This window comes from Alternaria rosae (genome assembly GCF_020736505.1).
Source record: "Alternaria rosae strain MPI-PUGE-AT-0040 chromosome Unknown BKA58scaffold_10, whole genome shotgun sequence".
NCBI lineage: Eukaryota > Fungi > Ascomycota > Dothideomycetes > Pleosporales > Pleosporaceae > Alternaria > Alternaria rosae.
The window spans coordinates 366061-389677 of record NW_025763579.1 but is presented as its reverse complement, the minus strand read 5'-3'; the positions used below and the strand labels follow the sequence as shown (position 1 = coordinate 389677).

At 52.7% G+C, this 23617-nt stretch overlaps 11 protein-coding genes across 11 annotated transcripts; 4 read left to right on the top strand and 7 right to left on the bottom strand.

Moving 5' to 3' along the window:
• The first annotated feature begins 799 nt into the window (after nucleotides 1-799).
• Nucleotides 800-1536, top strand: BKA58DRAFT_39194 (uncharacterized protein). Its single transcript, XM_046170961.1, has 2 exons — nucleotides 800-1167; nucleotides 1302-1536. The coding sequence occupies exons 1-2, from the start codon at nucleotides 911-913 to the stop codon at nucleotides 1426-1428; spliced, it is 384 nt and encodes a 127-aa protein (XP_046021189.1). The 5' UTR covers nucleotides 800-910; the 3' UTR covers nucleotides 1429-1536.
• Nucleotides 1537-2736: 1200 nt separating this feature from the next.
• Nucleotides 2737-3784, top strand: BKA58DRAFT_392106 (uncharacterized protein). Its single transcript, XM_046170977.1, has 2 exons — nucleotides 2737-3048; nucleotides 3101-3784. The coding sequence occupies exons 1-2, from the start codon at nucleotides 2983-2985 to the stop codon at nucleotides 3419-3421; spliced, it is 387 nt and encodes a 128-aa protein (XP_046021188.1). The 5' UTR covers nucleotides 2737-2982; the 3' UTR covers nucleotides 3422-3784.
• Nucleotides 3785-3909: 125 nt separating this feature from the next.
• Nucleotides 3910-5102, top strand: BKA58DRAFT_392105 (U3 small nucleolar ribonucleoprotein IMP4). The gene is made up of 3 exons (XM_046170976.1): nucleotides 3910-4234; nucleotides 4288-4507; nucleotides 4557-5102. The coding sequence occupies exons 1-3, from the start codon at nucleotides 3952-3954 to the stop codon at nucleotides 4939-4941; spliced, it is 888 nt and encodes a 295-aa protein (XP_046021187.1). The 5' UTR covers nucleotides 3910-3951; the 3' UTR covers nucleotides 4942-5102.
• Nucleotides 5103-5121: 19 nt separating this feature from the next.
• Nucleotides 5122-7275, bottom strand: BKA58DRAFT_367841 (cytochrome P450). The gene is made up of 4 exons (XM_046168925.1): nucleotides 6674-7275; nucleotides 6492-6612; nucleotides 5395-6435; nucleotides 5122-5337 (listed from the first exon to the last, which is right to left on the bottom strand). The coding sequence occupies exons 1-4, from the start codon at nucleotides 6921-6923 to the stop codon at nucleotides 5175-5177; spliced, it is 1575 nt and encodes a 524-aa protein (XP_046021186.1). The 5' UTR covers nucleotides 6924-7275; the 3' UTR covers nucleotides 5122-5174.
• Nucleotides 7276-7379: 104 nt separating this feature from the next.
• Nucleotides 7380-8235, bottom strand: BKA58DRAFT_345774 (uncharacterized protein). The gene is made up of 2 exons (XM_046168419.1): nucleotides 7898-8235; nucleotides 7380-7772 (listed from the first exon to the last, which is right to left on the bottom strand). Exons 1-2 carry the CDS (start codon nucleotides 8153-8155, stop codon nucleotides 7530-7532), a joined length of 501 nt encoding a protein of 166 aa, XP_046021185.1. The 5' UTR covers nucleotides 8156-8235; the 3' UTR covers nucleotides 7380-7529.
• BKA58DRAFT_392101 (uncharacterized protein) lies at nucleotides 8236-9357 on the bottom strand. The gene has a single exon (XM_046170975.1). It carries the CDS (start codon nucleotides 9295-9297, stop codon nucleotides 8491-8493), a length of 807 nt encoding a protein of 268 aa, XP_046021184.1. The 5' UTR covers nucleotides 9298-9357; the 3' UTR covers nucleotides 8236-8490.
• Nucleotides 9358-9476: 119 nt separating this feature from the next.
• On the bottom strand, nucleotides 9477-12067 carry BKA58DRAFT_472569 (pre-mRNA splicing factor ATP-dependent RNA helicase PRP16). The gene is made up of 2 exons (XM_046175285.1): nucleotides 9847-12067; nucleotides 9477-9796 (listed from the first exon to the last, which is right to left on the bottom strand). The coding sequence occupies exons 1-2, from the start codon at nucleotides 12028-12030 to the stop codon at nucleotides 9677-9679; spliced, it is 2304 nt and encodes a 767-aa protein (XP_046021183.1). The 5' UTR covers nucleotides 12031-12067; the 3' UTR covers nucleotides 9477-9676.
• A 329-nt stretch (nucleotides 12068-12396) lies between these two features.
• Nucleotides 12397-14896, top strand: BKA58DRAFT_443533 (protein arginine N-methyltransferase HSL7; the record flags this gene model as incomplete). The annotated part of the gene is made up of 3 exons (XM_046173988.1): nucleotides 12397-12513; nucleotides 12560-14665; nucleotides 14720-14896. 3 exons carry the CDS (start codon nucleotides 12397-12399, stop codon nucleotides 14894-14896), a joined length of 2400 nt encoding a protein of 799 aa, XP_046021182.1.
• Nucleotides 14897-15249: 353 nt separating this feature from the next.
• BKA58DRAFT_448459 (aspartic peptidase domain-containing protein) lies at nucleotides 15250-17194 on the bottom strand (the record flags this gene model as incomplete). Its single annotated transcript, XM_046174280.1, has 5 exons — nucleotides 16731-17194; nucleotides 16371-16672; nucleotides 15908-16324; nucleotides 15397-15858; nucleotides 15250-15336 (listed from the first exon to the last, which is right to left on the bottom strand). Exons 1-5 carry the CDS (start codon nucleotides 16816-16818, stop codon nucleotides 15250-15252), a joined length of 1356 nt encoding a protein of 451 aa, XP_046021181.1. The 5' UTR covers nucleotides 16819-17194.
• Nucleotides 17195-17979: 785 nt separating this feature from the next.
• BKA58DRAFT_39092 (benzoate 4-monooxygenase cytochrome P450) lies at nucleotides 17980-19800 on the bottom strand. The gene has a single exon (XM_046170867.1). It carries the CDS (start codon nucleotides 19606-19608, stop codon nucleotides 18073-18075), a length of 1536 nt encoding a protein of 511 aa, XP_046021180.1. The 5' UTR covers nucleotides 19609-19800; the 3' UTR covers nucleotides 17980-18072.
• A 1394-nt stretch (nucleotides 19801-21194) lies between these two features.
• Nucleotides 21195-23149, bottom strand: BKA58DRAFT_448455 (major facilitator superfamily domain-containing protein; the record flags this gene model as incomplete). The annotated part of the gene is made up of 6 exons (XM_046174279.1): nucleotides 21195-21813; nucleotides 21875-22199; nucleotides 22254-22418; nucleotides 22477-22638; nucleotides 22698-22796; nucleotides 22858-23149. 6 exons carry the CDS (start codon nucleotides 23147-23149, stop codon nucleotides 21345-21347), a joined length of 1512 nt encoding a protein of 503 aa, XP_046021179.1. The 3' UTR covers nucleotides 21195-21344.
• Nucleotides 23150-23617: the final 468 nt, after the last annotated feature.

The following is a 23617-nucleotide window of genomic DNA, read 5'->3' as shown; positions in this document are numbered from 1 at the left end:
CAAGACCTGGTCGTAGGTCTGGCGCAAACAAGCCTATGCGCAATGGCACATGTCCAGTCTTCTCGACGCCAATTCTTGATATCTAGAACACAGCATTCGCTGTAATATCACCGCTTTTCGTTTTCGGCTGTATTCGTCCTGATGCTGCTAAACTCGTTCGTAATACACCCGCATAAAGGATTGGTACGACTGCGTCAAGCGCTACTATTTTTCAGTCTCTTTCGTCATACCGTTGCAGTACCACCCATAACTATACTCACCGCTGCCGACATCCAATCGGTGATCGCGCTTTGGCAGAGACGAAGTAGCAAACCGCGCCAAGCACACCAAAGCTATGTTATCGACACAGATATTACGCCATACTAATGCTACTACTGTCTCGAATACATTCCAGCGTCGCACCGGAGAGGCGCGGTTCGGCGGTCAGGCTGCTCCCACTTCCGAACACGTCAACTCGGCTTGACCGACATATTGCGCATATGGCTCCTGATCGTGTTTACCGTGCTTGATAGGGCGCCGTCGTAGGCGCATTCGTCAAGATGGCGAAGGTGACATGGAATCGGTATATGTGTGCGACGCTCAACGTCCATGATAGGCAAGGGAGGGAGTACCAAAGCCACGCTGACGACGGGATCTTGCATTTTGACAGCTCGGTTACGACTGGCGAGAATGTCCGGGATGAGCTCATCGCGATTCAGATGTGGTATTTAGGTCTGCTTCGCATCCTCTCCGTTAATGCACCTCAGCCATCAATACACGCAAGTACATCCAATTGCGACACCAGAGCTATCTTGAAAGCCCCTCAGGTCTCTTGTTCCATCAAGTCTTGCTTTGCACGCCAAAACCGCCTTCAAAACAAGAATAGTTGCATATCCTATCCTTATTGAAGCAATACTCATCGACAGCTAAGATGTATCTTGCCACCTTTCTTACAAGCTTACTCTCCAGCTTGCCCATTACGCTTTCTGCTCCCATCTCAACCACCTCCGAACTCTACGGAGAGCCATACAACTGCGGTTATGTTCTCACCGAACGGAACAGCAGCACCTACGCCAGTGTTTCCGCATTCTCCGAGTGTACTGCAATCTACTACAACTACACGATCCCAGGATTCCAAGACGCGTACGCCTACAGTTTGTATGGGGGATGCCAATGTTCGTTTCATCTGTGAGTACAGGTCCCTTTGAGGAATACGTATCCTTCGACACCGCGCCTGTGCGAGAACATGACACTGCCTGACGACTACATGCACTTTGAACTCATCTTTAAGTGAGGTTATAATAGTGGCTGACGACTACTAGGAGCGAGGACGACTGCAAGGGATCAGCCAATCCACCCATGTATGAGGGACCGACTGGAAGGCCTGGCGAGGAGCCGTGTTTCCAAGACCCAAATCCCAAGTGGTACAAGTGCGCGACCACGGGTTGATAGTATTGCGGAGGGTTTGGATACGATCGGAGACATCGGCGGTTATTCCATTTCTGAGTATCTTATCGGCATGGTAATGGAGACTGGGGCGGCGGCTTTGTAGTGACGATGCTTGTTTACGGCGTTGGTAGGTCACATCATGTTTCACATAGCAGAACAAGATCTTTCTCGTCATATTCTCTGTCTTCACATAGGGGTGTGAGTGATACATTAGCCTAACTATCTTACATTCGACTCGCGATATATCAGCCTGACAGCGTCATGGTGTTGTCACCTGTACGTATAACGAGTAGATAGACTGCAAATATCTCCACGCTTCACTGAACCGCCCACGGAGATCTCTTGTCGCGACACGGTGTCCTCAAAGCCCCCTCCGTATACCACAAACAGGGAGCATATATTGAACGACTGGAGTACGCGAGCGCTGATCAATCCTTCAAAGGAACTTATCTGTAGTTCCCCGCACAGTTTGAACCCCGCGGCGCGGCCCGAGCCATGGGGTTCGTTTGCGCATTCCAAGTCTTCTCGTGTGATTCACCCATCGGCGCACCGCCTCAGATATGCGTATGTATACACGCGGCAAGGGACGCCTGGCACATTCCAACAAGTCGATACATAAGACCCCGGGGAGGCGCAAGGGTCGTCTCCTCCACTGTGTCCCATCAGCTCGACCATTCTACTGGCCGACCAGAAGCTTCCTGCCAACAGTTCAAACCCCCTGAAAACATCAACAACATGCACTACTTCTACTCCTTACTCAGCGTTTTCGGCTTTCTTTCTCTGACCCTCGCAGCTTCTCGATCCTCACGAGCACGCAGCGTTTTCGTTCGTGATGAATGCCACACACGAGGAGATATCTGTGCCGAGACCTGGATCGGAGACAAAGTCCATCAGCGCCTTGAATGGGGTGGCTGTATACCGGTAGCCAATTACAAGGAGATCAGTGGATTCAAAGCATTAAATTGCGACTGTAACTTGTAGTAGTAAGTGGTGCGAAATCAGAACGACCTACCATAGTGTACTAGTTCCCCTCCAGCGCCGTCGACTCGGGTACATGCAATGACGGCGGAGACGAGACTATCGATCAGTTTCCGCTTCGTAGCGGGCTTCTTACTAAGAAAGAGCGGCGTTGGAAGAAGGCGCCTAACTACTACAGCTGCTCGCCTGCACCCCTCACTCAGGGCTGAGGGCTGAGGGCTAGCGTGCGCATGCTATACAGGTTGGGGTTTGTAGCGCTCGGAACTTTTCAGGCTTGCCGAATACATACTGGCTACGCACTTAAGTAGCTACTTCGAGGCGCCGTTGTAGCTTCCAGAGCACGCTAAGACATCTTCTTTGTTTTTTTCTTCTGTTTTTTGCTTTATCTCGCGTTCCACGGTAACGGGCTCGTGTTGGGAAGGCGCTATCACGGTCTCGACTTTGTGCAACGCTGTAGCAGTAGTACAATGGGAATCGGCTTCCTTACACCCCAGGTTATAAACCTCGTTACAGTCACAGTTCTTCTTCTTCAGTTCAGACCCAGGAATCACACATTCTACCAGGCAATTCTCCACAATGATTTCCACACTATTCATCTTCGCTTCCGTACTCACCTCCTCCATCGCTATTGCTTCAGAGGCCCTCCCGTAAGCGCCTAAAAAACCTCACCTCAGTCTCAGCCTTACTAACCCACCTCAGCTCCATCGGCCATGTCACCGACTCCAACGGCAAAACCTACATGCTCGACACCACCGGTCAGAACAACGTTCGCGTCATCACACAGGACCGACTAGATGGCTACTACATCCAACCTGTTAGCTACCACGTAGACCCAGGGAGCACCTGCAATTTCTACAGCGAATCGACGCGTGGGGTTGGTTATCTCATCGGCAAATATTATGGTCCGGTGGACGCCGACTTTGCGGGTGACTGGGCTGCGTTTTACGAGTGCTGGGATGTAGAGTCTGAGATCGAGTATCCTCCTAGGCGGAGAAGGCAGAGCTTCAGAGCCTAAGTGAAGGAAAAGCGATGGATGGTAGCATGTGGATCTTCCAACGGTACGTGTAGTCTTCGAACGGGTATGATGCTGCAGCTTGCTGATCACACCTGCAGTAGTGGACGTGGTCTAAGCGGATCAACCTCGGACTTTGTGGTTGATGATTGCGTGGAATTCGAAGTGGATGTTTGATCTCGAGATCGGGTCTATGAGTATTCCTTCGGCCAGAATATGTCTAGAGCTACATGAGGGTTATGAAGGGACTGGGCTGGGAGAAGGAAGGCATAGAAGTTGACATTCTTGTACATAATTGAGCCGTGTCCGGCAGATACTTAATGCACATTCTGATAACAAACGTATGTAATGACGACAGTCTTGACCATCATGATGTCCTTTGAGTGAAATCGGAGGTCCGAGGTATTCGCATTGGCGTAGCCTTATCGATAAGCAGCGCGACCCACTTTTCTTTTCGTCGCCATGTCGCGAACTTTCCAACTTCCTACATGCGCCCCAAGTGACCTTTCCAATCTACACCACACACCGCCAACATGATCCGAAAACAAGCCCGAGAACGTCGCGACTATCTCTATCGCCGTGCGCTCACCCTGCGCGATGCCGAACTCGCCTCCAAAAGAGCAGCGCTGAAGGCTTCCCTCGCCAGCGGCAAGCCACTCTCCAAAGATGTCGCCAACGACCAGAACCTAAGACAAGACTTCAAGTACGATGAGAGCAGAGCGGATAGAACGGCAGAGGAGGAGCTTGGACTAGACGACGAGTATGCGCAATTGTCGGGTGTGGTAGATCCGAGGATATTGGTCACAACCTCGAGAGGTACAGAAACCCAGGAAGGCTGGGAAGGCAGAACAACACTAATGCTGTAATAGATCCATCGAGTAGACTGGGGACGTTTGCCAAGGAAATCAGATTACTGCTACCTACGTCGATACGATTGAACCGCGGAAACATGGTCCTGCCAAACCTCGTCGAGAGCGCCAAATCAGGTGGACTAAGCGACATCGTACTTCTCCACGAACACAGAGGTACACCGACCGCCTTGACGGTATCGCATTTCCCCCACGGCCCAACCGCCAGCTTCTCATTACAGTAAGCCACCTCCCCCTAAATCCCACCCCATCTACTAACACAATCCCAGCAACGTCGTCCTCCGCGCCGACATCCCCAACGCCTCGCGCGGCACAGTCTCCGAGTCTTACCCACACCTCATCTTCGAAGGCTTCTCTAGCAAACTCGGAGAACGCTGCGTCCAAATCCTAAAACACCTTTTCCCGCCCCGCGAAGCCACCGCCAAAGTGGGAAACCGCGTTGTCACGTTCAAGAATATTGAGGATACGATCGAGGTCCGGCACCATGTTTTTGTCAAGACGGGGTACCAGTCTGTGGAGCTGGCGGAGGTGGGGCCCAGGATGAGCATGAGGTTGTTTGAGATTAGGGCGGGGACGTTGGATAACAAGGAGGGGGATGTCGAGTGGCATCTCAATCAGTATACGAGGACAGGGCGAAAGAAGGAATATTTGTAGAGGGCATCGGAGAAAGCCAGAGCGCGTGTTTTGTGTGGAGGAGAGAAGAGGAGAACGTTTTTGGACGTTACACCAAGACGACGAATATGGCGCAAAGGAGATTTATTTTCAGTATGAGATACCACAAATCAAAAGCGATATCCGGACTCTGATAACGAACAAAGATTAGGAATTCTTTCTGCATGCATTGAGTGTTTTAACACATTTAGATCATAGGGTGACTATTTACTACACTATTCGATTGTAACCCTTACACCTCTATTATCCTTTGTCATCGGCACAAACATGTCATGATCATATGCCACATCCTCTTTTGTCGTATCGAACAATCGCATCTTCGGTATCACACGCAGCACCAAAGCGGCGAGACACAGGTTCAGCTCACATAAGGCCAGACTACAAGGTCAGTGTTAGTCATTCATCTCCAAGTCAGGATAAGCACAATCCACTTACTTCTTCCCCAAGCAAGACCGACTTCCTTTTGACCAGGAAAGTATACTGCGCTCAGGTTCTTTTCTCCTCTGATTGTTCTCATCCAACCACCGCTCAGGCGCAAATGTATAAGAATCGGGAAAAGCGCGTTCATCGTGGTGTGTAATGTACGATGACATGCCAATCGCATAGCCTTTGGGAAGAACGTGTTCGACAGGCTTCTTATTCCATTCGCCACGATAAAGCAGAGTCTCCTCCGTGGGAATACGAGCAGTACGGCTAGAGACGCCATAGGACAGTCTCAGTCCTTCCTGAATGACAGCTCCGAGGTAAGGCAGTGTTTCCAGGACGGTCCATCCAGGTAGGTGTTGCGGGTCTTCTACGACAGTTTGAAGTTCTCGAGTAAGCTTAGCAAGAATTTCAGGTTTGGTCAATAGATGGTACGTCATCACGGCCAACGCCCAACTCGTCGTCTCAGTGCCAGCACCCAGTACAGCCTGTGCCTCATGGACTAGGCGCACCACGCCCTTATCCCCAGCACCAAGGTCAGACTGTAATAGTGAAGCAAAGATCGTTGGTCGGTCGTACGTTATGCCCGCGTCTACATCCGCCTTCGCCTTGAGCACTCTGTTGGGCAAATCAACCTGTAAAGTCTTAACCATCAAAGCGATATCCTTGGGTAAATAGTCGATAAAAGTCGTCGCGAGCGAAGCACTAGCCGACGTCCAAGGAAAGAAACGGAATACAAAAACGGGTCTGAGGACTGCGGCTGTTGGCTCCCGAAAGTTCGGGTACCACCCTTCCTGGTCGAGAAATCCAAAGCTTTCGCCGAAGCTGTAACTGGAGATGGCGTCGGAAGTGAAGCAGCTGTATGCCATGGCGATATCGAACGCTTCGTTATCGCCGGATTGCCGCAGCAGTTTGTCACAGAGCTGTTGGACCAGGCTGTGGATTTCAGGTTCAAGCCGTGTTATCATGGCACGAGAGAAGAATTTCGCCAGGGGTACGCGCCGAAGTCGATGGAGATCGTGCTCGGTAGTGCTGAACCCGGATAACGTGATACTGGGAAAGGTTAGTGAAACTACCCGGCCGATATACTGGTAGAAGTAGAGACTTACGAAGAACCGTTGACCTGGTGCTTTGGCTTGTCGCGTTTTCGGCTACCAGTTGCATATATCTCGTCTGCGAAGCGGATATCGTCGCAGTGGACTTCGTTGGGACTGATTCGCACGATGGGTCCTGGTTAAGAATCAGACGATTAGCTTGCGGGCTGGTGCAAGGTAGCCGGTGATAAACTCACCATAAACCCTATGCATTTCACTGATCTCCTTGGTGTAACAGCCAAACTTGATGACATCGTGGTAGAATTCAGGCCAGTATGTCGCTGCTGCTAATCTTGGTCCCGGGATTGAACTCAGCGGGTGGAGGGGCGAGATGTTGTAGATGGCTTCTAGCACTTTAAACACTAGCCAGAGGACAGCAAGACCCAGGATCTGACGCGTTGATGGCAGCCATGTTGTTGATAGCGTCTCCGTGCCCGTTGGATTCATTTTGTACAACAATGTGAGGAAAAGAACAATACCCTCGCATGAGAAGACATTGCTTTTACCTTAGTTCTCTTCTCTTGCAAGGTAGAAAGCCGCTATGCCATGCAGCCGCTTCCAGCGGCATACGCTACATGTCTAAGTGGGGGGAAGTCCCGGAGCGTGTCATAATGGGAACTTGTTTGGGGGCCATAACGGCTATTTGTGCCCAAACGAGCGTTTTGGATGTGCGACATGTGACAGAGCAGAGCTGAGCGGAACGCCAGCACATACTTGGCTGGGATGGACGTTGAAAATGATGTTCTAGGCTTGTGGATGTGGGGTGCGGCTCGTCTCGAGTCATGGGAGCTAAAGATCTTGATCTGGGCTTGTCATTCGCGAGTGGGCGCAAAGGAACCAGTGTAGCTATTTTGATCTCACGATGTGTTTGTAAAGAGCTGATGTACGGTGAAAGATTTGAGTCGGTTGCAAAATTTGCCAGAAGCAATTCGTTGTCATTCATCATGTTCATAACCAATGATTTCGTACATCCCATGACATGCCAGACCTGCAGGCGGTATTCGATTGTACAACTGTACATTTCCCGGTCCCTCAACCTATTGTCTTCATCCATTACGCAGACCTGGGCCTAGGCGTAACCATCTTCCCCCTCGCGGCCAGCATGAGCCAACCAGCAATCAAACAAGCGCCACCAATCGGCGTAACGGGCCCCAACGACTTGTACTTCTTCGCATCCAGCACAAGCAGATATATGCTTCCGGAGAACATGGTCATGCCGGCGGTGAAAAGACCCATGGCGATTGTGTTTTGCGGCGCGACGACGGATGTCATGGTTAGGACGACGGAGTGGACGAGCTGTCATATCCATTGTTAGTATAGATCCATAATTGGCGAAAACAACATGAGATGCAATGTGCAGCGCGAAGAATACCATAGCAATCGCATCTTGTGAGTGATGGTGGCGGTGCAATCACACATACCTGATACTGCGCCGCAGTCCCCCAATTCGCCAACAGCGCGGGATCCCTAATCCTGCTCTTCAACCCATGCGCTCCAAACGCACCCAGCGCCACACTGCTCGCCCCAAGCAGGGTACCAATCGTCCAGAAAGGCGACATGCTGCTATACGTCGTACCGTAGGATCTGCTACTGCTGCTGCTGTAGCCACTCTCGTAGATGGGGTCGTGGCTGCGTGATTTGCGGGATGAGGAGGATGAGGATTTCTTGGATGAAGACATAATATGGTGGGTGAAAGAGTGTGGGTGGTTGGGGTTGGGGTTGGGGAGGGGAGGGTGGGAAGGTGGTGGGATGGGAGGGTTTGATGGGGGATACCGCGGTTTGGTGCGGCGGGCGACGGAGGTGTGCGTTGTCTGATTGGTCTGTGCTCATAAAGACGGGAAGTGGAGCGTTGATGAAGGGTGTTATATTTGTCTGTGGTGGTATCGTAGATGCTGGAATTCGCATCCTGTTTGTTCGATAACGCCATAACGCCGTCCTAATGCAATGACTTGTCGCGCATCTTGCAAAGTTTGCGACGAAATAGACGCATGTAAAGTGTCCCATCGCCCAACACCTAGTACGAATCGATCTCCATGACTTCTCCCTCTGCCTGCTTCGGTGGCTGTGCCTTCATCGCGCTCGTAGTAGCTTTCCTCTTCCCCTTGCCAGCCTTCTGTTGTGCCGCTTTGATCTCCTCCTCAGAAACCAGCGCTCCATCAACGCGCAAGAAACCCTTGCCCTTTCCTTTTCCGTCCATTCTGCCCTCAACGTCTCGTATCCTCACTCGTAGCTCTCCTTCCACCTTTTCACCGTCGCCGTTCACCCACCAGCCTCCCTCGTCCGACAGTTTACCATCCCAGCTCTGCTTCACTTGACCGGATTCTTCCGAATGCCACGACCAGTCTGAGGGCAGACATTCCCTGAGTATGCTAACGGGGAAAGTGTTGAGGTGTGCGAGTGTGAGATGTGTCTTCGCTTGGTCGGTGATGTGCGCGGTAAGGTATGCATTTCGGGTCGGGCGCCACACGACGAAAGAGGCCGTGACCCAAAGAAATGGCGCTGCGTATTCATCGACATGCCTGAGTAGTAACGGCTCAGCAGGCACGTTATCGTTGGAACTGGATTCGCTCTGTTGTTGCGACTGTGACTTGTTCTTGGATTTCGATGCCGATTCAGCTGGTGGCGAACTCTGCAAGTCTACATCTTCGTATGCGAGAACCACACCCTTTGCAGGTGGGAAATACGTGAGGAGCAGTGGTGATAGTACCGTTGCGCATACTGCCGAGAAGGGATCCGCGAGACATGAGGGTGGGATGCAGACGTATTGCGATATGCGCTCGATGTGAAATAAAGAAGCGTCTTCACTTTGTACTGGCGCCATTTTCGAGAAAGACCGAGTCTGTACTGTCGCGTAACGTGGTTTGCGATCGCGTTGTCGCGCAAATGCTGAGCTTAGAAAAAGTTGGAGATGTCGGCACGCGCAAATACCGACATGTGGGGGGTCAATGCTAGCGTGCATACGGTTAGTCAATACCAGCAGCAAGAGTGAAAGGTGAAGATGGCATAGTGATTTAATTAGAATGACGCTCATGGCAGCGTCCTGATCTTCATTCATGTCTTCTGATGCACAAGCAAGCCTAACGCCAAGCGGCATGACACCAGATATGAGTGCCGTCTATACGACGCTCATGATGCTACCAATGTTCAGCTCGCCCTGGAATTCTGTTTTACATTCGCTTTCACAGCGTATCCGGAGTTAATCATCTCCGTCCTCCCTTCTCCACCTCCTTGCGCTGGAGCTTGGTGACCACTCGCTGCAAAGCCGTCTTGATCTCGCCCTTCTTGAACTGTGACAAGTCGTAGTAGTTTGGTGAAATGTCCTGGCATAGGTCAGTAAAATGTTCGTTAAAGCAGGAAAGGATGCACTCACCATGAGCCACTCTGGCTTGACGGAGGTCACTGTCCGGATGTAGTTCTTGGTTGTCAAGACGAACTCGTTGTAGATGACCCATTCACTGTCCTCTGCGAGAACAGTGCTAGGGTGCAAGAGAACATTCTGTTCGTCCTTGACGGTGATGTAGCTCTTACCGTTACCATCGCGCTTGGCAACTTGCATGAAGAACCCGGCAACAAGTGCACGCTGAATGTTCTCGTAATACTTCTTGTTCTCGAACGGCGTCGACATCAACTCTAGTTCCTCACGCTCCATTATGCGCTTGAGTTGGAGACGGACGTTGTCAGCTTGTTGTAGCGCTCGGTAAGAGAGGAAATGGTCGTGGCACCACTGCTTCGGGTTTGCTTGCGCCTCCTCGCTCTTGAATGCATGGTAGACGTTGAGCATGGTAAGCTGGTCACCCTTGGGGTGTGCGAACAGCTCCTTCATCTCGTCTGCGCGCTTTCGGTTGTTGGCTGGACGGACGAAGATTTGGGGTACAGAGAGGAGCGCAGTGAGCGATAGGATCTCGTTTGAGCAGTAGAACTCAGGCGATGTGATGAGCATGACTGCCAATGCGGGGTCCAGAGGGAACTGCGAGGCGAGCCCTCCGAGTGTGGTCAGTTCACCCTCGTCATCGAGACATGCCAGATAGTTGAGCTCTTCCAATGCACGCATCAGGGTCTCGGGCGCAGGCGGGTCCATCAGATCGAAATGTACCAGATCATCGACTCCAAGCTTCTTCAACTCGAGCACGGTGCTGGCCAGATTTGACCGCAGGATCTCAGGGTAGGTCTGCTCGATGAGCTCTTTCTTGAAGGCTTGCTCGGTGTACAGGCGGAAGCATTTACCAGGACGCGTACGTCCGGCACGACCAGCTCGCTGTTGTGCTGAGGCCTTGGAGATGGGCGAAACGAGGAGGGATTCGACACGGATACGGGGATTGTAGACCTTTTGCTTGCTGAAACCGGGGTCCACGACGTAGACGATACCGTCAATGGTGAGAGACGTCTCAGCAATGTTGGTAGAAACGATGCACTTGCGTCCGGGGCGGCCGCCGGGTGTTGCTGGCGGAGGCGCAGGGTTGAAGATCTTCTGCTGCTGTGCGGGCGGCAAAGTTCCGTACAGCGGGTATACGACCAGTGGTCCAGCACCACCCTCGCGAGAAAGGTCTTGGGCCTCGAGATTTATCTTTCTGCACGCATCCTCAATCTCCTCCTCACCAGTCAAGAACAGCAGGATATCGCCTTCGGGTTCGGTGGCGTGGATCTGGAGGACGGTTCGCAGCGCGGCTTCGACGTAGTCTCGCTCGGGCGCGGGTGTGTAGAAGACCTCGACGGGGTGAGTTCGTCCAGGTACGGCGAGCAGGGGCGCGTTGTGGAAGTACTTCTGGAACTTGGTAGCGTCGAGAGTAGCACTCATGATGATGAGCTTGAGGTCCGGCCGCCTCAAGACGACCTCCTTCAGCAGACCCATGAGGATATCAGTAGCCAGGGTTCTCTCGTGGGCTTCATCGAGGATGATGGTGCTGTAGCGAGTGAGGTTGTGGTCGTTCATGGCCTCGCGCAGCAGCATTCCGTCGGTCATGTACTTAAGGATAGTGTTCGGCCCTGTCTTGTCCTCGAAACGGATGCTGTATCCGACCTCCTCGCCCAGCTCGACATCCATCTCCTCGGCGACACGCTGGGCGACGGACATGGCAGCGACACGACGCGGCTGGGTACAGGCGACCATCTTGGCATTCTCCTGCGGCAGGTCGTCAAAAAGGACAAACTGCGGGATCTGTGTCGTCTTTCCGGAACCCGTCTCACCGACAAAGACGAGGATCTGCGACTCCTGGTAGAGCTTGAGGAACTCGTCGCGCTGCTGGTGAACGGGCAGGTCTCGCCTCTTCTTGAGGATGCTCATGTAATTGCTCGAGAGCGGCCGGCCGGTGAAGGCGTTGTTGGGGCCGTCTTCGGCGGCGTTGGCCTGCGCAGTCGTCGTCGCATGCTTCTTGAAGCCCTGGAGGCCGGTGCCGGTGCCGCTGTACTCGCTCTTGACGGGCTTGTCGTCGTTCCAGTGCGCCAGGTAGGGATTCGCCGCTGCGTCCATCTTGCCCTCGCCGTTGGACTCCGTCTTGACGCGCTTGACACGGGCACTGTCGTCGTCGCCGTATTCGCGCTTCGTCATGGCTGTCATTGTTGTGCTGGCGGTGTTTGCGCGTGTGGATGGCGCCTGCACTCGCCGTCCCAGAAAAAGTTATGCGACGGGCCCAGTAGCTCCACTTACCGCGACTGCTCGAGCTTGGCGCAATCGACGACAGGCTGCAAGGCACCACAGCAATATCCACACGCCGCCATGTAGCGAATATACCTTCTCCACCGCTGGTGGTCCCTTCTGTCTACTCCACGATCTTGCCGCCGTGATCACGTTCCGCATCCCTGGTCGCGCGCCGCAGCATTGCATTCGCGACTTTGCTGACCCCGCGGTAGTCCGCAACATTCACCAACTTTTCTTCCACTAACACGTTTTCTCCATATTGGCCTGACTAACCCGGATACTGTTATGGACTACTCAGAAGGCATGGACGAACATGCGCCCGTATTTTATATTGGCCAACATGAGTCGAAGCGGAGCCTGGATGTCTCGCCCGAGCTGGTTCAGCATGCCCAAGATCTCGGAGTACGTGCCCCCAAGACTAGCAAGAACCCGTACTGACAACCTCCAGTATGATATGCTCACTAGCACCATCACCAACGACCACTTCCAGAACCGCGTTCTGAGTCTGCTAAACTCCTACACCCAAGCCCTCGTTGAGTCGCAATCGCAACCGCTGCCCTTGATACCTGCCCTGGACAACTTCGATACACCACTCAGCCCGAATGAAATCATTGGTCAACTGGTAGCATTCACTAGCTCGTGGATTGACCTGTCTTCGCCCGACCCAATCATCTCACATTTGTCGCGACAAATTTTCCACCTTGAGGTTGCCTATGCAGCTTTCTGTGGTGTTACCAATCTGGTCATCCCTGGACCAAGACTCGCTCACGGCCAGACCGGCGTATCTCAGTATGCTCGCTCTATCAAGGAGGCGCTTGTCACTGGATCTTACATCCAGCTGCACATCCAACTACCCATGGATGGAACGCAGTCAGACTCCAGCAAGGACGACATGGGAGACCTAGCGCGCTTCGCAAGATCTGAGTTCGAGGCGAGCAGTGAGTCGAAGAACATCGACTCTTGGAGCTCATGGGATGCTTGGAACACCATTCGATCAATTTGCAAGTACCACAACAGGTTAGCAGTCATGCTCGATATGCCGCGTCGCCTTCCTTCATTGGCCGTCCAGTCACGTTGGTTCTCTGAGCCTGTGCGACTTCTCAACTTGCAAGCTTCGTCTTTCCTAGTCAACGCTCGTCAATCTTTCGTCCTGTCCAAACCACACCAGGTGTTCATCTTCCGCTGTATGCGCCTGCAGCGCGGACCCTGGTTACTCATCTCGGATGTCGGCCCACTACCAGGTATTGATGACCCGGATATGATAATGTCGTACTCCACAGGCCACCTGTCTCCTCGAACTGTGGAAGATGCACCGAGCCCAGGTTCATCAGGCACGGTGGCACCAACGCCAGCTGAAGCAGCTGAGATCGCAAAGAAGCTGCCCAAAAAGAGCAGTAGCAACAATGACCCAACTCCTCACCTGAGCTACATGCGATACTTGCAGCGTAACCAGCCTCCTAAGAGTCAGATCGAACGGTTCGGTGGTGGATTCCAGGACTATCTCCAGAGCCCGCTGCAGCCCCTAACGGACAACCTCGAATCTATTACATACGAGGTCTTTGAAAAGGATCCGATCAAGTATGCTTGGTATGAGCGCGCTATCGCTCAGGCTCTGAAAGACTGGCACACCGAGAGCAGATCAACCAGTTCCAACAACGGCGCTGTCGTTGTCGCGGTCGTGGGATCAGGTCGAGGTCCGCTCGTGACGCGTGCGCTGAATGCCAGCGCAAGCTCCGGGGTACCCATCCAAGTCTACGCCATCGAGAAGAACCCCAACGCATACGTACTACTTCAACGACACAACATCGAAACATGGGGTGGACGTGTCACAGTCGTCAAAACCGACATGCGCGCCTGGAAAGGCCCAACACTCGCGGACGGCACATTCGGCAAAGTCGACATACTCGTCAGCGAGCTTCTCGGCTCCTTCGCCGATAACGAGCTATCGCCCGAATGTCTCGACGGCGTTCAACACGTCCTGAACCCCACTCACGGCATCTCGATACCCTCCAGCTACACCGCGCACTTCACCCCCATCTCCACGCCAAAGCTCTGGTCCGACCTGTATACTAGAAGTACCAGCGTCGATCCCAACGCTTTCGATATCCCGTGGGTCGTAATGCTGACTCAATTCGACTACCTCTCTACTTCATCTGAAGAAACCGTCGCATCCAAACAACTCAGCAACGGCACAAGAATGCACCATTTTAACCTCGAGGCGCCCCTCACACCCAATGTTCACACAGCCTGGGAATTCTCACACCCACTCCCTTCTGCTGTTCTAGCACAATCCTCGCTGAGAAAAGGTGGATCGGCGGTAGGTGGCGGTGGTGGCTTCAGCGGCGGCGATGGCGCAAATGAACACAACCTGCGCTACTGCCGCATTGCCTTCCCTGTCCGAGAACCGGGTGTGTGTCACGGTCTCGGTGCGTACTTCGAAACGGTCCTGTACAGCGGTTCGGAAGGACCGGTGGAGTTGAGCACAAACCCGGTGACTATGGAGGCGAAGAGCAAAGATATGATTTCTTGGTTCCCCATTTTGTTCCCGCTCAAGGTATGTCATTCACTGACCATGAGAATTTGAGGATGGTGACTAATCTGTATACAGACGCCCATGCAACTTCCTGCCAACTCCGAAGTTGAAGTCAGTTTCTGGAGGCAGACGGACGACCGCAAGGTTTGGTATGAGTGGCTTGTGGAGAGCTATCTAACAGTTGAGGGACGAAGGATACGCTTAGATGTTTCGGATTTGCACTCTAGCAAGTCGAATGGGTGTATGATGTGAGGAAGGGATGTAGTCTGGTCTCATGCATGGTTGTGTAGTTGGAGAAATGATAGTGGCGCGTTGACTTAGTGTCTGTTAGATGCCTCCTCTACTGTGAGGCAAAAGTTGATGCTTTCGTTTTCGAAATTTGGATCTGAAGTCAGTATGTGGAAGCGTCGTTACGAACATTCATATGACCATTCCGCATAGCATTCATTGGCAATAGAGGCATTCGTACTATACCCGAAACTACTTGCTGGGGCCTGCAACAACAGACCGACTACACATGAGAAGTGTATACACCTTCACATCACGGATCAGGTGAAACCGCAAGTCCGAGCTCATCATCTCGAAACGGCGTCCTTTACAATCCTCTACGAAGGCGGCGCATCCGTATTCTGGGTCTTCTCCTTCCTCTGCACCCAACCGAATCGCGGTGATCCATTGTTCATATCGAAGATCTGTCATACCACATTAGCCCAATACAACCACCGCCATCGTTCAGGTTCATCACGACTTACCGCATACATAGCCTTCAACACCGCGTCACCGTATATGTCCATATCCATGGAACCCCTACTCTGGATACTTCCATACACCATACCGTTTCCAGCATCAGCGAAGCCCAAATCCTCCTTCTGGAACGTCACCATCGCGTCTCCGATTGCAAGCTTGATCTCGGGCAAGTCGGCTGCGGAGGTGGAGGTGGGGAAGACGTAGCCTTGGTTGCTCTGGTCGTACTTTGCGCCGGGGATGGCTTTGTAGACGGCATCGACGAGGGCGTCGTCGACAAGGCAGAGGGTGGTACCCGTGTCCATGATGGAGGTGTTGCCGGAGCGGTCGACGGTCTGCCCGTTGATGGTAGCGGATGTGGATTGGATTTGCCAGAAGCCTTGACTATTGTCTACGTCTGCGTAGTTAGGTTCAGATGCGCCGGAGGCGGTCATGACGTCTTGGTCGATGAAACCGAAGGTGTAGAAACTCTGGGCAGATGTCAGAAGGATGTGTGAGTTAACGGTACGAAAGACTTACTTCTCCCTTGTCGGCCTCGTTCGTGTCGCGCCAGCTACCCAGATACGCGGTGAACAGCTGCTCCTTGGCGCTCTTCTGTGCAATGATGTTGTCGACTGGCGTCTTCTGCGGTGTGGGAGAAACAGTGTTGATGGAACTGAACGCCAGACCAAGGAGTCCGCTTCCATTGCCTTCGGCAAATTGCTGCGAAAGCTCCTTTGCTAGCTCCACAGCTTGGTTCTCAACTTTGAGGCCACCCAGGTTCACAACATCGGTACCGACGTCACCGCTTGCGGAAGAAGAGTCACCGTACGAGATCTTCCATGTCTCACCGTCAAGTTTCTTGAATGTGCTTGACTTTGAAGGGTCGAAAGCGACCTGCTGCTTCGAAGCATCTGCTGAACTCAGAATCTTCTTGGGGAGTTCAGTGGACCAGACCTGTGTATATTAGTAATAACACCGATGTCATCATAAGAAAACGTACCCAGAGATCTGAAGAACCAGTATCGAAATCAAGGTAGATCTTCTGCTCGGGTGTTCCAACGCCAACCTCACAGAGATACAACGAGTCATTCTGGATGTCTTCGGCAGGTACTTCACCCTCGGTCGGATTACCGTCGCTTGGAGCTGCGGCTTTGCTTTGCGCACCACTTGGTGCCGATGCTTCGTTGCGCTTCTTGAGAACGTAGCGTGATCGCATGCGGCCACCGATTCTGCCGAACTTGCCTTGCTGCGACATGACCTTGGCTTGGAAGTATGGGCCAGGCTTTGTAGGGTGGAAGCCATCTGCGCATGTCAGTTCAACAGTAAACGGGGGTAAATATGGAGAGGACAAGTGACGGACACTTGGTCATGGCATAGACGTAGCTCTTGACTCCAGCAGGCTTGTAGGCTGGGCTACGCTGGATCGCGAGGCGTCGTAGGGATGCCATGATGATGTTGGGTTGTTGAGTTCGAACGTTATTGTGGATGTCGGTGACGAGAATCTTATTACAACACTGAAGCAACAGGATAAAGTAGAGAAAGAATTACTTCACTCGAAGCAACGACGACGACGACGACGAGGCGGCATATGTACCTTCGTGCCCTCCACCAACGCATGCATCACGCCCGCCTTCAAAGAAGCAAACCTACTTGCCCAACTGCAAACGCTCCAATCACCAGCGCACGACCAGGAACAGGCGGTCACACCGGCCGGATTGTCGCAGCCGCGATCATGGGCCTACAAGCATGCGACCAAGCTTTCCAAGCTTTCATCAAGCTTTCGTTAAGCTCCGGGTGCCGCATATGGTGCGTCTGAAACAACGCATATGTAGATCACACGCACGATGATGCGCGATGGGAGTACGGCTGTAGCGTTTGCTGATAAGGACCCGGACAGCATGACAGGTACAAAGGCAGCTGCGGCTGCGGCCGAGGTATCGACGTGGTCGTCCCTGTGAAGGACATCGGATTGGGCGACCCGCGAAGCGTGGAAGTAATCTGATTGCTCCGAGAGCAATGGGAAGCCTGCTTCAAGATGCGAGTCGAGGCCCTATCGAGGGCCCCGCAGGAGAGCTTTGTCCCCGCGTTGTGGATGATCCGCGATGCCAGAATGTGGCCGCGTACTCCTACATGCGGAGTGTGCACCATAATACAGCGCAAGACGTGAAAGAAGTTCCTGGTTCGTGTAATGTCTTGACTTTGGCTCATCCTCGTGAAGCGTTGTGCGTACCTTGGTATTTGGTGGTGGGCGGTGTTTCGCAAGTCATGAAGTGACGTCATTGAATACGCGTCATCGCTCGCACCTACCTGTTGCGGAGTTAGCAGGCATCTTCTTGTCGCCAGCCACCACCACAATCATGCTTCTCGCCCACGAGTCAGTATCCCTTCGATAATATACCTGATGCACGTAGTATTTGTAGGAATCGGATGGTGAATCTGATCATGCCATAATGTGAGTAAAGCAAGGCTTGAATTTGACGTTATTTTACAAACTTTCTGTGCTTGTAGAAGCACCATCTGGGTATATCTTGTAGCAATTTGAATGAGAGGCACATCCGCTGCTTGTTAGAGACGATGTCCAGATTATCAGAGCCACTCATACAATGAGCACGCTTTGCTCAAGTGAGTGATGTAAGTACTAGAGGAGACAAAAAGAAAAAAAGGAAAAGAAGTTAGAGTGTCGAGAGCCATAACACCCGTCATCACGCCGTCCTGGGCTTGAAGATCAGATCACATCGATCGTGCCTGCTCCTGTATCCATTCGCCTCAAAGGGCGCCATCGCCTCCGGCGTTGTCTCCGGCGCAAGCTCAACCTTGAACGCCCTGAATGTAGCTGCCAAGATGACTCGCATCTGGTACGTCGCCATGTTGCCTCCAGGGCAGCGTCGCGCTCCTACACCAAAAGGAACGAGATGCTTCTTTCTCTCGGCGCTGTATTCATCCTCGACGAGCCATCGTCGCGGGTTGTAGGTATCGAAGTCGGGGAAGAGGTCGGGACGCTGGCGAGACATGCTGAGGGACTGTGTGGTGACGACCGTGCCAGCGGGCAGGTGATAACCAAGAACATTGATACCACCCTCTGGTACGAGGCGGGAACCTGTTAAAGCGACTGGTGGGCGGAAGCGCAGACCTTCGTTAACGCATGCACAAAGGAGCTTCAAAGAATCAAGCTCTTCGTAGCCCTCGTGGGCGGCAACTTCCTCGTACAATTCTTCTTGCAGACTTGGGTTCTTTGCCAGCTCGTAGTAAATGAATGCAAGAGCTGATGACGTAGTTTCAGTAGCAGCGAGCACCTGGCCTGCCATTTCCGCCCCGATTTCCGGGTCTGTCCATGAATCCTCGAGAGGGTACTTTGCGTCTGGGTCAGTGAAGAGTTTGAAGACGTTGGCGGTTGAGTCTTCGGCTACTTCCTTGGCCTGCTTGCACAGCGCTGCGCCTAGGTCGAAGAGCTTGTCACTGGATCGTACGCGGAAGCGCGCATGAGCGAATGGGCCGTACTGAAGCCATGCAAATAGCCATTCTGGGAGGCAAAGGCGCCAAACGACGAGGAAGTTGTACTCGCCGACAACGTGTGGGAATTCGCTAGACTCAAGATCGACACCCGTACCGCCCATGACGACTTGGGAGTTCTTGAGGGTGCAAATGCGCAGGTGGTAGACAATATCTTCGGACTTTTGGCCCTCTGTTTTTCCGAGATTGCGGACCATGGCTTCGATGTTGGTCACAAAGGTGTCGTGCCAGAACTTCATGTTCTTCGTTGTAGTAGCAATCATAACTGGGTGACGTCGTTGTCGTGCGATAGGGTGCTGTGGGTAGGTGACAGTCCAGTCATGGCCGCCGACGCGAAGGGCTCGGATAGATTTGGGCGAAGTGTCCAGATCTTTCCTAACGAAGATCTTTTCCACTGATTCGGAGTCGTTGAGAATGACGAGATTCGGCGCGATCCTGACGATGGGTCCGTACTTTGTCATGAGCTTGTCTGCCTCAAAGGACAGTCTGCCATGCCAACGCTGCCAACGGATCCAGGCAGATGTTGCCGAACTGATCCAAGGTCCGGGTATGGCCCGCAAAGGGTCGATGTGGGCTCGGTAGATCATTTTGGTGATCTGGGTGATAACTGTGGATACCAAAAGGGCCCCGACGAGCTGCCAGCGAAGCACGTAGGCGTTTGACAATACGCCTTGAACCATACTGGGCTTGTCAGTGACCAGCAGGTCGTGAACAGTTTCGTTCAACATGACGAATAATGCAAAGACTGATCCTCAGTGAATGAGGTAGAGATGGTTAACCGCGGGACGGCATTATATACTTTTTGTTGGGAGTTCAACCTGTATCACCGTTCCTCTACCTTTTGCCCCGACTGTGAACCATGTTGCTTCGAAGCTTGTCCTATCAGCCCGACACCCGGGGGTCCCTAATCCCCGCAGACCCCGGAGCCTCAAGGTTCGGACCTACCTCAAACCTTACACAAAAAAGGGTTTCGGTAGTTGATACGCTAGAAATAGCTGTACGCTAGAAGCGCTATAGCGGCCAGGAGCATAATACCAGGTAACGGAAGGTTCGAAGCGTCCTTGGCAACTTCTGCGCTTCGCGAAACGTTCTAGGTAATCTGATCGTTCCTTCTCAGGTTGTAAGTCTCTTGGATGAGGACAAATGGTCTTCGACAGTCCTATCATTGTAGACGGCAGTTGGGAGGAAGACATCTGCGCAGCCGAGGCAAGTGGCGACGTAAATCGTGTGGAGAGCATATAGACGGCCCGAGGTATTGCGACGAAGTACCGGAGCACCCGTGTACGTTCGCCTTGGGTACCCAGTTAGGTGATGATCGATCATCTGAGGGCTCTTAATGCTGAACGATCGCCCGAGTTCAAACGCGTAGCCAACAACGTAAGAGTTGAAGCGCCAATGCAGGTGCCGCAAAGCCCGGGGAGCAATCCGCCATAACATCCCCAGAGATCAGGGTGTATTGTTTAGGATCGCAGGTTGATTAATGCCCGATGTCATGGTGGCAAGTCGGTCTCCAAGTCAGCGCAGTCGAGATTACTCATGTTCACAAACGGTCCACGTCATGGTGATCGCTGACTGCGACGCGTAGTCGTTGTACCGTCGGCGCTCGAAGCTCGAAGGTGTAGGTAGGATTTGGCGAAATTGGAGGACTCCTATCCACGAGAACTCATTTCACATGGAAGACAGTACTTGTGCCCAACCTGGACCCATATTTATTTGACCGAAGTGGCGCACAATACGAAGTTCATGCTGCTGCTTCAAGAAGCGAGTGCTCCTAGCGCTGAGGTTATCGGACGGTGTCGTTTATGACACCGTGGGGTAAACAAAGTTATGGTGATGTAAATTATGCGGTCGAGGATTGGCTAATCTTCCAAGAGAGATCGATTCCTGTTAGAGAAGTCTAAACTTGTGCACGTGAGCACTGTCGCTGAAAGCCAACATCTAAGCGACGAACGCACAATCAGGTTTGTTTGCCTTGGGCAACGTTCTCACGTTGCGCTACCAGACGATATCCAGGAGCAAACAAGGACGTTGGATTGGAATGGTTTCAGTAGTACTGCTGTACGTAGGTGCGCGTTGCTGGGTTGTAGGCATCGCGCCGCCCATCCAGAGCGTGCCTACCAGAGTAGCCATGCGCGATCCGCATGAACAGGAGATTGGCAGGAGGGTTCGATGAATTGGAAACACCTGCATGTGTGGAGCCTGGAGACGAGCTTTGACATGGCGCTCGCGGTCGTTGTTGAGCTCACTAGGGACCTCGGAAGGCTGGGCAGGAAAGCTTGAGAACAGAATGCGCTTCACCGTTTCCGGCGCGCCCCGACACGCGTTCCGCGAAACCTTGAGAAGCTCGGACCATGAGACGTCGCTGACCCCCGTCCTCAAACCTCTCCCTCCCACCATCGCTACCATACCTCGCCTCATTTTCCATCGAACGCAACTTCCCGTATGCTTTTCGGTCCGTTTCAGATTACTCATCCCGTTTCTCGAGCTGGTCGCTGTCAGCAGTGTGGACCTCATGTCCGCGCAACATTCCATCAGACTGCGGCTTCGGTAGATAGGCTGCAACCACTGGCATCAATGCAGCGATCAACACGCCAAGCCACAGAACGGCAGTCGATACGGCAAATCCCTTCAAGTTGCGTGGTCCCTCAGCGCTGGGCCACAAAAAGCTTCCATATATAAAACTCGTGTGACCGAAAGAGTTGACCAACGCGATGGCTATGGATCGCTTGCGTGTTGGCTGGGACATGACTTCGCTCGTCCAGTTGAGAATCAGGGGTACTGTTGTGTACATCGCGCCAGTCTGAAGGCACAACATGGCATATTTGACTCTATTGTTGCTGACAAGGAGGGCTACTAATGTAGCAATGCCTGCGAAGGTAAGTAATCCAGCGTTGTGCCATCTACGGTCTTGGGTTTTGTCAGAAGTCCAGGACCTACCAGCATGAGTGCGGTTAGCGCGTGTCTCTTGCTGTACCTTTACAAGGGTATACTCACCAGAACAATTGAAACACAGCACCGCAACTCCAGATGGGTACCGTCATCCACTGGGCACTGGTGCTCGTGTAGCCCATTCCTCGAAGCATGGTCGGAATGAAGTACGAAACAGTCAAGGCCAGACAATTCGAGGTGTAGATGATCATGAACAGATATGTTCGCCCGTCTCTAACCACTGCAAGAAAAGCTTGAAAGGGTGTGAGAGCGGCCTCATCGGTATCCCAGGACTGGTCTCGATCGCGGAGGATGCGGACGTGAGCAAGAAGGCGTTGCTCCGGAGAAAGCATCTTCGATTCGATCGGCCAATTGGGAAGAATGAAGTACACTGACGTGTAGGCCATATTAGCAGTGCTTGCACCTGCGTGTAAAGATCACTTACGCCCAAAGCCACAGGCGATGGTAATGATACTCTCGATTATGAGCAACCATCGCCAGCCCGGAATACCACGAGCACCGTCCAGACTAGAAATCACGGCACCCGCCATAATCCCACCCAGCGCTGGCGATACGCAGCCGGAGGTGTAGAAGATGCAAAAGCGCTTGCCTGGGGAATCCGGTCAGCCACACCTCAGATTTCGAAGAGTCTGTGGCTAGGTACTCACCGACTTCCTTCTTCGTGTACCAGCAGGTCAGGATGAACAACGCGCCCGGGTACAGTCCTGCCTCGATTGCGCCTAGGAAGAAACGGCCAATGAGGAGTCCTGTTGCGCTCTTTGTCTGCGACATCCCGAGAACGACGCATCCCCAAACCCATACAATGGTCGCTAAATCGGCTTCGATCAGCTCTCCACTCAGTACCCTCCGGCTAATGGGGTACACGTACACAAATAGATCGACGGTTTCACTTTCATCAGGATCATGTTCGAAGGAACCTCAAAGATGACGTAGGCCACAAAGAAGAGCGATACCAGCATTGCATATTCTACGCACTGTCAGCTTCCTCACCTCCGACACTACTGTGTGGTCTTTATTGACAGACTTACGATTGTCCGATAGGCCAAGGTCCTCACTCATGCCCGCCGCGTTGGCGTTGGCGATGTTGCTCCTGTCGAGATGGGCAAGTATGTACATCCACCAAAGGATTGGGAGTAAGATGAAATCGATCTTTCGGACCAAACGTTTCTCTGCCACCGTACCCGGCACGTAGTCTTGCAACGCCGCTATCATAGCTGCGTCTTCCGCCTCTCCATCTTGTATTTTCGGGGTCTTCTCATCGCTTGGATCAGAGGCAGTTCGTTGTGCCAAACTCAATGCTTCACCATCTTTGGAAGTCATGGTCTTCGACTTTTCGAACTTGCAGAGGGTCGATAAGGCGATTTTGGTACACCACGAAAGGATAGTGAAGCCAGGCAACCGACAGAGACAACAGATCCAAAATGCGTACATATGTTCTAATTTGAATGGCTGCAGTCTTCCGGAAATCCATTCGCATGGCACCAGTCAACAGCTCGACGTTATCGCTATCCTACTCGCGACGTACTGAGACCGCCACTGTTGCGATGTCATAACCCCGCTTTCTATCTATTCCTATAGGCCTAGTGAAACCCAACAGGATTGCGAGTGGTCGTGTCCCGAAGCAATGCTGGTATTGTGCGGAGTTCGCCAAGACAAGGCCCCTACCCGGCCAAGATGCGTGTGGAGCAGTGCTTATCATGCCCGAAACTTCGCTCAGCTCTGTCCCGATATTATCATGGGATACAATGATCCGTCATAGCCAACCGAGTAATTCGAACTTGACCAACA

Bases quoted from the DNA above. Each gene is read 5' to 3' on its own strand.
- BKA58DRAFT_39194 (XM_046170961.1), top strand. From the start codon at position 911: ATGTATCTTGCCACCTTTCTTACAAGCTTACTCTCCAGCTTGCCCATT. The intron at 1,168-1,301 runs GTGAGTACAGGT...GACGACTACTAG, and splicing joins TGCCAATGTTCGTTTCATCT to GAGCGAGGACGACTGCAAGG.
- BKA58DRAFT_392106 (XM_046170977.1), top strand. From the start codon at position 2,983: ATGATTTCCACACTATTCATCTTCGCTTCCGTACTCACCTCCTCCATC. The intron at 3,049-3,100 runs CTCCCGTAAGCG...TTACTAACCCAC, and splicing joins TCGCTATTGCTTCAGAGGCC to CTCAGCTCCATCGGCCATGT.
- BKA58DRAFT_392105 (XM_046170976.1), top strand. From the start codon at position 3,952: ATGATCCGAAAACAAGCCCGAGAACGTCGCGACTATCTCTATCGCCGT. The intron at 4,235-4,287 runs GTACAGAAACCC...ATGCTGTAATAG, and splicing joins ATTGGTCACAACCTCGAGAG to ATCCATCGAGTAGACTGGGG. The intron at 4,508-4,556 runs GTAAGCCACCTC...ACACAATCCCAG, and splicing joins ACCGCCAGCTTCTCATTACA to CAACGTCGTCCTCCGCGCCG.
- BKA58DRAFT_367841 (XM_046168925.1), bottom strand. From the start codon at position 6,923: ATGAATCCAACGGGCACGGAGACGCTATCAACAACATGGCTGCCATCA. The intron at 6,613-6,673 runs GTGAGTTTATCA...ATTCTTAACCAG, and splicing joins TGAAATGCATAGGGTTTATG to GACCCATCGTGCGAATCAGT. The intron at 6,436-6,491 runs GTAAGTCTCTAC...AACCTTTCCCAG, and splicing joins CACCAGGTCAACGGTTCTTC to TATCACGTTATCCGGGTTCA.
- BKA58DRAFT_345774 (XM_046168419.1), bottom strand. From the start codon at position 8,155: ATGTCTTCATCCAAGAAATCCTCATCCTCCTCATCCCGCAAATCACGC. The intron at 7,773-7,897 runs GTATGTGTGATT...TGGATATGACAG, and splicing joins GGACTGCGGCGCAGTATCAG to CTCGTCCACTCCGTCGTCCT.
- BKA58DRAFT_392101 (XM_046170975.1), bottom strand. From the start codon at position 9,297: ATGGCGCCAGTACAAAGTGAAGACGCTTCTTTATTTCACATCGAGCGC.
- BKA58DRAFT_472569 (XM_046175285.1), bottom strand. From the start codon at position 12,030: ATGACAGCCATGACGAAGCGCGAATACGGCGACGACGACAGTGCCCGT. The intron at 9,797-9,846 runs GTGAGTGCATCC...GACCTATGCCAG, and splicing joins TCAAGCCAGAGTGGCTCATG to GACATTTCACCAAACTACTA.
- BKA58DRAFT_39092 (XM_046170867.1), bottom strand. From the start codon at position 19,608: ATGTTGAACGAAACTGTTCACGACCTGCTGGTCACTGACAAGCCCAGT.